General features: G+C 44.0%; 1 protein-coding gene across 5 annotated transcripts in view; it reads right to left on the bottom strand.

The window, feature by feature from the left end:
- Nucleotides 1–5,067: 5,067 nt before the first annotated feature.
- Nucleotides 5,068–11,876, bottom strand: part of MB21D2 (Mab-21 domain containing 2) — an 82,869-nt gene continuing 76,060 nt past the window's right edge. For all 5 annotated transcript variants that reach the window (XM_019619024.2, XM_010716731.3, XM_010716729.2 and 2 more), the window contains one exon: nucleotides 5,068–8,758. In XM_019619024.2, coding sequence (XP_019474569.1) covers nucleotides 7,494–8,756 — 1,263 coding nt within the window. In that variant the 5' untranslated portion in view covers nucleotides 8,757–8,758 and the 3' untranslated portion in view covers nucleotides 5,068–7,493. The remainder of the gene's footprint in view (nucleotides 8,759–11,876) is intronic.

The following is an 11,876-nucleotide window of genomic DNA, read 5'->3' as shown; positions in this document are numbered from 1 at the left end:
GGTAAGACATGTAAACCAAAAAAAAAAAAGAGGAAATGTTGGGAATCATTTAGCAAATAGAGCAATCAATCTCACTTCTTTGCTCATTTGAGCAGGCGTGCTCTCTGGTGAGTACCAGCGTTTGCATAAGGAATGTTAGAGCTGCACTTAGCAGTTTCAGTCGCTGCAGTTCTCACTATTGATTGCTACCATTCAAACCCAGCTCTAATGCATGTTAGCAGACATAAGCTGGGAGGCAGATATGGCCCCACTGGGAGTAATGATATATTATCATTCTCTTCAAATGAACCTGGAGAAATACTAGATATATTTAACAGAAATTCCTGGTTCTACCTGAGTGCTAGAGAATTTCAGTGGTTGCGGAAGAACAAATCAACGTAATCTGTGACTAGCACGAAAATCAGGTACTAAAAGTGAGTTACGCATACAGGAGATCATTCTACAAACACATTCCGGAATTCATGTTGCTATTCTCTCAGCTCTCCTTTTGCATTCAGGCTGGCAAACGTGGGTGCTTGCTGAAGCTCTGTATGTCAAACAGAGCAGAGCAGGAATTGTCACCCTGGCCCTCAAAATAACACTTGATCTTGCCAGGCATGTGAAAGGACAAGGCCATAGGCAGACAACACTAGGCTATTCCCAGTAAGAACTGAGAGACTGCAGCACTGCTATGAGGCTTTGTTCTTATTTGGATCTGTAAGCAGAGTGGATATTTCCAAGCTGGCAAATGTCATGCAGTCAAGAGATACCTGAGCTGGAACTAAAAGAGCTCTTCCCAGAAACAGAAGCTGCATGTGGTCTAATTAGTGCCACTGAAGGGAAGAGCGAATCAGTGCGGGGAGAGCAACACCTGCAAGCTGCCCTGGCCGTTGGTCCCAGCTGTGCTGGCATGTTGACTCATTCTTAATAGGGGTCATACTGCTGGAAAATGCACTTGGCATTACACAGGTAGCTGGATGTAGTTAGCTCTGTTCTATGTGATAAATCAGAGCTATCCCAGCTACTAGTAAACTGCACCAAATTGTAACCGCCCTCCCCCTAGCTTTGTGAAAAGACATGTTTACTTCTATAAGGCATATGCAACTATATAGCCTGAAATAAAAGGAGAGCAGTTGACAGGATTGGGCCACTGGGACAGCTGGGCCCAAATGGACCACCCCAACCTCCTTTCTGCTGTGCTGTGCCCAACACCTCCAGCCCACACTGAGACCTTCCTCAGCCTGTGTGTGAAGGCAGAGAGTTGCAAGAAAGGCAAACCAGGCAGGATCTCCCCCACAACACCATAATGGTCCCTGGCACACTGTATAGGAACTGCCTGACATGCCCTGCTCTTGCACTGCTGCACCGTGCTGTCTTTAGAACACTTTTAGACAGAAGTATCAAGGTGGGAGACATGCCCTGCTGAGCTTCCCTATTCAGGGGAAATTCCCATCAGAACTTCCTGCATGGAAGGTTGACTCAGTTTTCTCCATAGCTCACTTTAACATGGGGGAGCATGACCTGTGCATGCTGGACCAGCGTGCCCTGGCAGGAATGCAGCACTGTGTATCAGAAGAACAAGCCAGCACTTCTGAATTATTTACACCAACTCACACGAACTTGCGTTTCTCCTCCTTTCTGCACCACGATGCTTGCCACTCTGTGAATAAGTTGGTGAGACAGGTGACGTGGACGATGAGATTGCAGATGACTATAACAAAATACAAAAAGTATTTATCCCAGCTTCTTTGAGCAGCAATTTATTTCCTTTTTGTTCATTATTGTAATAGAACACCTCTGGGGTGCTTATTTAAAGATGCTGGGTAGAGGTGCTGAGTGCAATATAGAAACAGGCTGAGGAGGCAGGTGGGGAAGGAGCAATTGCAGGAGCCTTGTACTACTGACCATGTAACATATGTCTTGGACTTAGTAGTTTTTCAGTCCCACTGAGCTGATAGCATTCAGCACTGCTGGGGTCAGTTTCTACATTTTCCTTTAACTGATGGGCTCATAATTTTTTCTGGAGGCTTTCTGAAACAATTTCCCACCTTTGCTCCAGTTTTGTCATCAGTGACTAACAAAATAATGCAATGAATGCAACACTTTGTACCTCAGTGAGGATTAGACAAAGTCAGTGGCAAACAGAGGGATGCCAGATGGAGGTTATGGGCTTGAGCATTTTTACACAGGAACTGGACAGCATGAGAGGTCGAGGAGAAACATGGCTTTCACAGAGACACTGCGGCTGGTCCTCATTCCTCACTGCCCTGAGTCACATACTTTGCATCTTTGTAAGCCAATATAAGTGTAAGTAAGACACAGTGCTTTGCATGTCCTGAGCACTTCCCCATGAGGAAGGACACACAGGAGATGCTGGGCTTGCTGTAGGTCTGCCTGGGGAGCCATCTTTGCCTGCGGAGACCCTGTCTCTCTTCTTGGAAGCTCCACCAATGGTTTCTTGTCATAGAAGCAGCAGTCGGTCACTACAGCTTTGGCAATGTTATGGAGATTTGGGGTCAGATCAAGGCGACACTGTGTCCTCACCCACTCACTCCAACTCCCCTCTGTTTTCTGTTCCAGGGGAATGCTAAGAGAGCTCCAGATTCCTTCCTGAAGTGTTAGAAATGGCTATTGACAACATGCTGTGCACAAGCCTTGGCACAGAGGAGGCAGAAGGATACAAGGTTGTTCATTCTTCAGGAAAAATGTCCGTTCCTTTCTTCACACAATTCTGTTGTGAACTGGTTGAACAGATCATAAAATCCTCTCCCAGTCCTATCAATGTCATGGTAGGTTGTAAAGAAAAAAGGAGCCCTTGAGATAAGCAGAGCTATTAATTAAAGTGTCTAACATCACAAGCTACATCTAGGATTTGGACCGCTGAGGCAGACAGAAGCAGATCACCTTTTTCTTCATCACCTCCCAAAAAGAAAACCGAAACAAGGGGATTGAAGGGGATAAGAATTGAGGACAAAAGTGTCTGCTGTTTGGCCTCAGCTTCTGCCTTTTGTTAGGGCTTGCTTAAGACTTGAGAATCACATATCTTGTCTTCAAATGGCTTTCCTCTGCCCAGCAAAGCCTCAGCAATGTCTTCACTGCAAAAATCTGAGGGGCAGAGACAAGGCCAAGTGAATCTGAAGGGAGCCTGATGTATGTGTATGCACCCACATCTCTGCTTAGCAAACCAGGCTGTCTGTGAGTGAATGAGAGCATGTTCCTCTGCCACAGAAGGTCAGTAAAATAAAAATAACCCCCAAAAGCCTACATTCAGCTTGGAAGCACAGTGCTGAGCCAGGGACAAAGATAATAGGAAAAGAACACAATAGTTCCTCAGATCAGCCCTAAAATAATAGATTAGAAATGGGAAATGGGGGAGGAGAAGGGATGGAGGGCTATTTTGTCACTATTCTAAAAGCAGAGGAAATAAATTGGGCTCCATTAGAAAGATGGTTCTCAAAAGCCAAAATGTGCTAAATATAAAGCTGAATTTCCTTAAATACAACACATCAGCAAGTGCCCCTTGGCCAGCAGCTTTCTAATATCTGCTATTTTGTGCACCCTGCCATCCCCATCCTCACACCCCATTTTTTAGCCTCTGCCCCACAGTGGTTATCTTCCCTTCTGGAGAGTTTAATCAGGAGCTATTAGAGACAGCAACTCTCTCAGCTGCATAATGTTAAAAGTCCATTAGCTCACCCTAAGCAAGCTGGCAGGAGGGAGATGATGTACTTGCTGATGTTGAACAAGCTATTTACATGCTGAATATTTCTAATCACCGAGCAACGTCAGGAGAATCTGAACATCACTGTGCTCAGTTGCCCAATGACCTTTCCAACACAGTCTCTGTAATACAAAACAAACTGGCAAAACATATCCCATGCTGAACCTGCAAAAAGGGACAGATAGATTACTTCTTTTAGTCAATTCTAGGTAACAATCATACAAATTTTAACAAAAAAGTTGAAGAAATAATATTATAAATCCTATCTTCCTTCCTCAGCCACATTTGCTTGCACTAAGCATGGTTGCCTGCCTTACACGTGAGTTAATAAAATACAACAGACTGCACCTTGATAATCAGTTTGATCCAGCAAAGAACACACACTTATTTTCAAGCATATTTTCAAGTCCCAATGGACTTTACTGAGATTTGAACTCTATTCCATGCCCCTCCAGTCCAACCACCACTTCCTGGCTACTTTTCATTACCCAGCTGCAATCTGCATTCATCATTACACACCAAGCAGGTTGGTGAGACACTGAAATAAACCTCTACAGAAATGTCTTCAGAGGATGAAGCTACGTGGAGCTGCTGTCAAAGCAACAGTCACAGCCTTGAGAGCAGAGCAATGCAACCATCAGGAGTCTCTGACTTTTGGTCTGCAAGGAGGCATTTTTTCCTTTATCCCCATGTATTCCCCCAGTAGCTGGTGACTGTCAGCTCTGCAGGCTCAGCTATACCTGGGGCAGACCAGGACTCACAGAAGAGTCAACTGGAATCAATCACATGCGCCGTTTCTCCTATCCTGCTACCAGTTAGAAACTCAATTGAAATAGCAAAGGCAAAACCTTGTTCCAAGAGTAGGGCCACAGCCAGGATGCCCAATGGGGCTGGGTGCTCTAAAACGCTTGTACAAGGACTTCCAAGAATTCTCCAGTACAAAAAGCACTGCAATCCCCTTGAAACTTGCAGGATGCAGTGAAGAATTGTTGTTTTTTGTTAATCTAAACCATGTGACACCTATATGCTTTGAAAGTCTGTCCCAACACGTACCAGACGGTGAGAAGGGATAGCAGGAGTGGGAGAAGATAGAGCCTTTGACAGACAAAGCATACACTAACTCTGGTCGGCAACCTGCTTCATCAAGTTGAGCTAGTATGTAGAAAGGAACAAATAAACTAGACTGAGATTCAAAACCAGCCGGAGATTAGAATTCTGCCTTCCTGGAAGACAGACAGCCTAGGATACAAGTTCTCTCAAAAATACATTTGAGCTACTTTCCAGTCTGATAGAAAGCCAAGTTTACACCCCCCAACAAAGACACACACACACAACTTTTCCTCATAATGCAGGAAGAACAAGATGGATACTTTTCAAAATGTTTTTTAATTAAAACAAAACAAAACAAAAAAAAGGAGCACACACCAGAGCTTAACATGGGCCAGCCAAACTGCTGGTCATCAGGACGTTGAACTGGCATGAGGAAGGCTGACAGCTGCAAAACTCAGGAGCACTGGAGCAGACAGTAGGGCTCTCAGGGGTTCTGCCTACCAGGCTACTGGTGCCTTGTGTGGAGCAGATCTCTCATGTGGCAGTGGGACATTTCATCGTGGAGCTCAGGCTCTTTTCCCAGCAGACAGAAGTCTTAGATTTTGGGGAAAAGACGATTTCAATGAATCCACATTTTCCAAGCATTCCTGGGGAGGATTCCCAGCTGGTCTTCCAGCTTCTGCTGGCAGGTACATGGATTTACATAGAGACTCATCTTTGGCAACAGCCACACTGGTAGGAGCCAGTGACTTCTGCCTCACTGAAGTCAATACACGTCCTTCTCCAGGCCATAACTGCAGCTGCACCAGGGCTCACCATCACTGCCAATTGTGCTTTGAAGTTAAATCCTCATCCACTTCATCTAGCCAACAACTTCAGAGAGCTTCTTCAGGCTCATATAAGTGTGTACCAGTAAATTCAGGTAAATTTGGGCATCTTGACCACAGCAGTGAAACAAAGTATGCCTAAGAGATGGAGGAGCCAAAATTTCGTTTTAAGATATGACTTGGGCAGTATATAGGCATCAAAACCTCCCTGCCATCTGACAAAATAATGCAGTTTCCAAAGCTGCTGGTGTGTTGCTCCACCAGCCTGGTTTCATTACCAGACAGGCTGGGAGAAAGAAGTGACACATTTTTCATACACAATTTTTATCTGTTAGAATTTACTCCTCATTTATATGCTCCTCATTTGTCTGTCATGTATTTTAAAAATACTTCAAGCTGCTCTAATGATCACATTTTAAAACATGCATCAAGTTTGGATCAGAACAGCTTCTCTGGGAAAATCAGTAAGCCCAAATTGCTGATTTAAGGCCTAAATATCAGTCACTGGCCAGCCAGGCACAAAAAAGCCACTCCATCCTTGAACTTGGAATCCTTGGAATTATCATCCTCGATATTATATACTTAGAATTATTTTTGGCTCAGACTAACCCTTGTTACTGTCGCACTACAAGTTTACATACAAACAATTTCTGCAAACAGGAGACCAAAGTAAGATCTCTCATGTCCCACGGTAAGTCAGAAAAGTCCGCGGGAGTCACGAGAATGGTAAATGCCATGAAGGATCAGGCCTAATACATGCATTAGAGAAGCAAGAGAGCTCCTTTGCTCGAGATCTGGCCGATTCACTTTGCACATACCACTTCTTTAGCATTACATCTTTATCTAATGGTAGACTTGTTTCAACAACATGCAATACATATTAATGCAATATGCACTGCAACACACACTACGCATCCAAAGAAATATGCCAATGCAAAACTCTGACTTCTCAAACATCGCAGGGCTAACAAGGAAGTCTTTTACAAAAGACAATCAAGAAATCACCTGAAACCATGAGACCCAAAGGGCCTTGAGCAATCTGCAATACTGGTACCTAATAACAGATGCTAATTCATGAAAGAAACACAAACAGTGGGACTGAGGTAATGGCAGAGATTTCATTAGTGCAATTAACATTTATAATGGTATGTTCTTTAATAGAATTTAAATAAGGCTTTGAATAATTACACACACTAAAACTAACATTCCATAACCTTATTCCGCACGGGAAAGCAGCAGAAACAACCCTCTGGACTAAACAAGGTCCAATTATGAACAATTACATTCAAAAAGTAGATCAAAACAGAAATAACTCTTCCTCCCAAAACCATCGATATCTCTAAAGTCAGCGTTCTCCCCAGGTAGGAAAAGTGTGAAGAACAGATGAACTGGGCTTCAGCCCGCTAGATTTGGCCTCATCAAATTACCAGTAGTGCTTTCCAACCCAAAGTCTCTCTCATTTCTTTAGGGTGATGGAAGCTCATGGAGAAAAAAAATAAAAAGTGAATTTCCTACACAGCAGAAAGTGAGTTCTCCCTTTCAGGGGTCCAACAGTATATAGAAATTCTGGAAGCTTGAAAAAAAATCTGTCTAACACTGGTATGTATGTTTATAGTGTATGTTCTCCTTTAGAAACTACTCACAAATGCAGATGGGTGCCTCAAAAAACAAAACAAAACAAAAACCAACAAAGCAGCATATTAAATTGTAATGTACTATTTCAAAATCTGCACCGTCCTGCAGAACCAGGAATTATAATTTATTCAGATTGTTCTCAACAGATTCAATCTATGCTGGATATGTAAAAAACAAGAGACTAAGTCATCAAGGAAAAAACAACTGAAAAAACCTGCACGCTGTAAGTATTTTAAAATAATGAAACAGAAGAAAAAATCCCCAAAAACATTGACGAAAGCTCAGAAAAATTTATCATCGATTCTGAAGTGGGGCCTTGTGACATCATCTGGGTTAATGAAGACGGAGATGGACTTCCCTGGGTTCTCAGTCACTAGCTGTTGCAACTTTTTGGCTAGTCGGTCATCAGGCTGGTTGGTGTCTCCTCCATCTGACTGTGGGGAGGGGATGCTGGTGGTGCTGCCTCGCCGTTGGAGCTCTAGCGTTAGCCGGTTGGCTGCTTTGACATGTTCAATGGCAGTTCGGAGGTGTTCAGCGGGGTCCGAGCGGACTGAGGACAGCTTCCGTGCGTGCAGCATGACCGTTTCTTCAGAGAGGTGCTCCAGCATGTTGCACTGGGGGATGAAGTAGTTAGGACACATCTTGTTGACCAAGCAGTGCTGGAGATCATCGATGAGACCCAGGAGGAAGTGGGCGGCGTAGTCCTCCTGGGCCAAGTAGTTGGCTGGTAGCCTGTCACAAGCCCATAGCATCATGCTCCGCAAGTGATATGGACTAATGGCTTTGGGGCGGGACAGCAATTTGATGATGATAGCTTTGCAGGCTTGATAGGCTTGCATGAGGCTGCTGGAGATGCACTTTTTCAGCTGAACTTCACTTCTGGCAAATGACAGCCTCCATTCATTGTCCTTTTTCCCTTTGTAGGAACACGCAGGCACCAAGTAAAACCCACTTATGACTTCCTCCTCTGTGATCTTTCCATCCCAGAAGTGGTTCTCCATTAGCCAGCTCTGGGCCACGGCTGGCCAGCCTTTGAAGGACACCACAGGAACAATGTCGTACAGCATTCGGCTGCTGCCCACTCCCAAGATGATGGATATGATCGTCCCATTCTTTTCTACCTTCTCCACCTTTGGCATCCCTCGCTGAGGCTTCTTCTGGATCTCAGAGAGGACAATGCTAATGGAGTCATAGAACCAGTCCGCAACTTTTGTTGGAGAGAAGAAGTAATTGGTAGCTCCGTTGATATGGTCCACAATGGTGCAGCAATCCTTCCATTTGCTGATAGTTCCTTCATCAAACAGCCGCAGGCTCAGCCAGGAGTGGCACAGTGCCGAGTGGCGCATGTCCAGCGTGACCGGTTGGTTGCGGTCATGCAGCTTCAGTGCAGGCACCAGCAGGGTGAAGTCCATGTCATAGTCTGTGCCTCGCGCATAAACATTCAGCTCATCAAGATCAATGTCCACTACGCCTTCCCGCACACCACCTGAAAGGAGCAGGTACTCATTGGCTACAGGAAGCTTCTGGTCAAGTTTCTGAACCATGCCTGCAAAAGAGAGAAAGAGAGTCCTTTGATGAGAAGGCAAACAGATTTGGGATAAAGGATCTCAACAGGTCTATAACCCATCCCCTGCCCAGCAGGAAAAAAACAGGCAGGGGTATTTATCGCTGTTAGTGCAACGTAAAATGCACACCAGTCCCAGCACCAGCCCAATTTCAGTCCCACCTGACTCAGAGCAGGACTTCCCTGCACTCCTGGGAATGAGTGTGGTCTGTTCTAAACATCACACGGGTGGCAGTGGAAAAAATCAAGTGCCTCCAGCAAAACATAGCAAGGCGACTTTGAGGACTAAGCTTAAATTCAAGTATTCTCTAAGCCAGTATTTTAGCATATGTCCCTAATTTCCATGGTAGACAAACGCTTCAAAAAGAAAAGAGAAATTCACGGAATTAATTGACTCACTGTTCCTATTATCTCTGTCGTATAAGAAAATAGCTGGATGGGTATCAGGGGGCTGGTCTGCATGTGAGTGAACGGGTAGCTACAAAGCATTAGTTCAAGCAGGTCAGACTTTAGAATTCTGTGATTAGCAAGGCAATGTGAACAGAGGCAGTACGTCCTCTTCTTATGGAGGAATGGAGATTGGTTAAACTATCAGGAAGGATAGAAACCAGCTCTGAAATTAGTTCTTCAAGCTGTGGTGACAGTATCATTCCATAATACATCTGATTAGCTCCCCAGAGTACAGACATGAAGACAGATTTCTATTTTCATCATGAAAACCAGGCTCTTTCCCCTCACCCTGCACTGCCCGCACCAGTTGCACAAAGCCAGTTTTTCACTCTGTGCTATATATACCACTGTACTCTGTTCACAGAACAGAAACAGCAGAATAAGGAGAAACTCCACACAGCAGCTGAGACATTACCACGTCATTCAATGTTCAAATTAGGCTTAAAATTGACCTTACATTACAAGGAAATCGAGTTTAGATACACATTAGTGGGAATAACTAGCCAGAAACATAGTGAGGCAAGCTGCCCACCCAACTGTCAGCCCAGAAGGCAGACACATTTCACCACAGTGAAATGCACCCATCCTTGGCAGAGCCGATGAGACCACAAAGAAAGGTCTATTTGTGCAGGGGAATGCACCTTGTGGCAATATTTGAGGTTACTGTGAAATCCTCCATGTGAAAGACCTTGTAAAATATACTCCACCTATTCTATTGTTCACCAGAGCAAGGGACCATGTCCATTTTGCTGCACTGTGCTGGGGTGATTTTCCTGCCAGACAGGTAAGGAGGTAACCCATTTAATTTCATGCAGCTCCAGAAGCTTCAAGAGAAGGAAGCCACCCTGGAGGCAGGAACTCCTCCTGCTAAGTCCTGAGCTAATCCCACTTTGTGATCTTGCCACACTCTGCCCCATTCATCATTTAAGGAAGATTACTGTCAATCTCAAAGAGTGACGCAATGTTACCCAGTGAGCAATGTTACCCTAAGGAGCACACAGGCCAAGTAAGCAGCAGTCACTTCTTCCTTGTGCTAAGAATAACAGGATTTTTAAAGGGTACCTAAATTGACATGACTCCTAGAGTCTTCTGGTGACATCACCGACACACTGCCTTTAAATCCTGACCTTGACCCAGTGCAAGTACTGCACCGCTTTGGGCCATAGTCAACCCTTGTAGCCTTGACCTACCAGCACAGGTGGAACATAAAAACAGCCAAGCAATGGCTACAGGAAGTGATCTCATACATCATCAAAATCTCTTCCTGGATGGCTGCAGAGTTTAAATCCAAACCCCTGAGCACAGCCTGTCACAGCATTTCAAGGTCTGCCCCAGGAACATCAGCAACTCTGACAGAGAGTAGAGAAGGAATTTTTGCTAACAGATCACAGCAGCATTGCTGATCCAATTTAGGCTGTGGAGCAAGGAGTTGAGATGAAGTCCCCTTGAGGAAAATATATTTAGAATAAGCATAGAATGTTCTATAAATAGTTGGGACGGCCAAATTCAGGATTCAACAAGGCTTTTGGGGTTTGCAGTATGTTCAGCCTGACTCCATTACTTATAAATCTACTTGATATGTGAAAGGATTTCAAAGAATCACATTAGCCAGCACTGTATGGCATACACTGACTTGCCACAAAGCTTTCCTCTCAAGTTCCAACAATCCAAGTGAAAGCTGAGAGAATCACATGCACACACAGCAGAAACAGGTATGCAAGTGCAAACACATAGAAAATATGTAGAAAAACATCAAGACTGGTAGGTCAAGTAAGTCCTTAAGATAAGAACATCAGCAGGCCGTTTGGGTTTTCATCTCCCTGTCCCCATGCCAGAAGTTAGAAGGGGTTACAGATAATCTTGTGAATTTTGTAGACACCCAAAGTTGTCTGTAAAGACTGAACCCAATATTTGTAGGATCAAACTTCTTTTTATTTTAGTAGAATTACCCACCTACTCTTGTGGCATCAGAGTAGGTTCACAGACATTTAAGACAACTCTTGCTGCTACCAGGTAAAACATGCAATTTGCAGCCATACCTTTTATGATGCTCTTTTGAAAAGATTGCTCAGCAAGGCTGGCACTTTGCTAAATAAGAAATCTGTGTTCATTTTCTTAGCTGGGTGATTAATTCAAGACCTTTCTAAGAAACAAAACTTGGCATCATAACAAACAACTGAGTAACTATGCATAGAATCACAAGGAAGGCAGGGAATGTGAAAATAAGGAGGAGTAACTGTAGTCCAAGCTTGCTGGTTAGTTTATTAATCAGCCAATTCAGAGTAGTGCAGATGAGCAAATGAGTTCCCTTCATCCTTTTTTCAGAAACAGGATAGTAGGATTTACTTCTATTCCAAACATTGTGATACAAGGGGAAGAAGAAGACGGAGAAGAGATTTTATCTTTACGTTACACCCAGATTTAGGATGCATCTTTGAATGATCTGGGACTCTGATGCATATGTCACAGAGAATAATCTGCTTGTGGAAAAAAAGCCACACAAAGATGCTCTCAATGCACCGCAGAATTTCAGATGAACTGATTTCATAGCTGTTGCAGCACGTTCTGGGATCTACTGCTATTTCATGCCTAGCTCTCTGTAAATAAGAAGGAACAGACCTGTCTTTGGAGAAACTCACCCCAAGAAAAA

Source organism: Meleagris gallopavo, chromosome 11, assembly GCF_000146605.3.
Source record: "Meleagris gallopavo isolate NT-WF06-2002-E0010 breed Aviagen turkey brand Nicholas breeding stock chromosome 11, Turkey_5.1, whole genome shotgun sequence".
In the NCBI taxonomy this organism is placed as follows: domain Eukaryota; kingdom Metazoa; phylum Chordata; class Aves; order Galliformes; family Phasianidae; genus Meleagris; species Meleagris gallopavo.
This window is presented reverse-complemented; position numbering and strand designations above follow the sequence as displayed.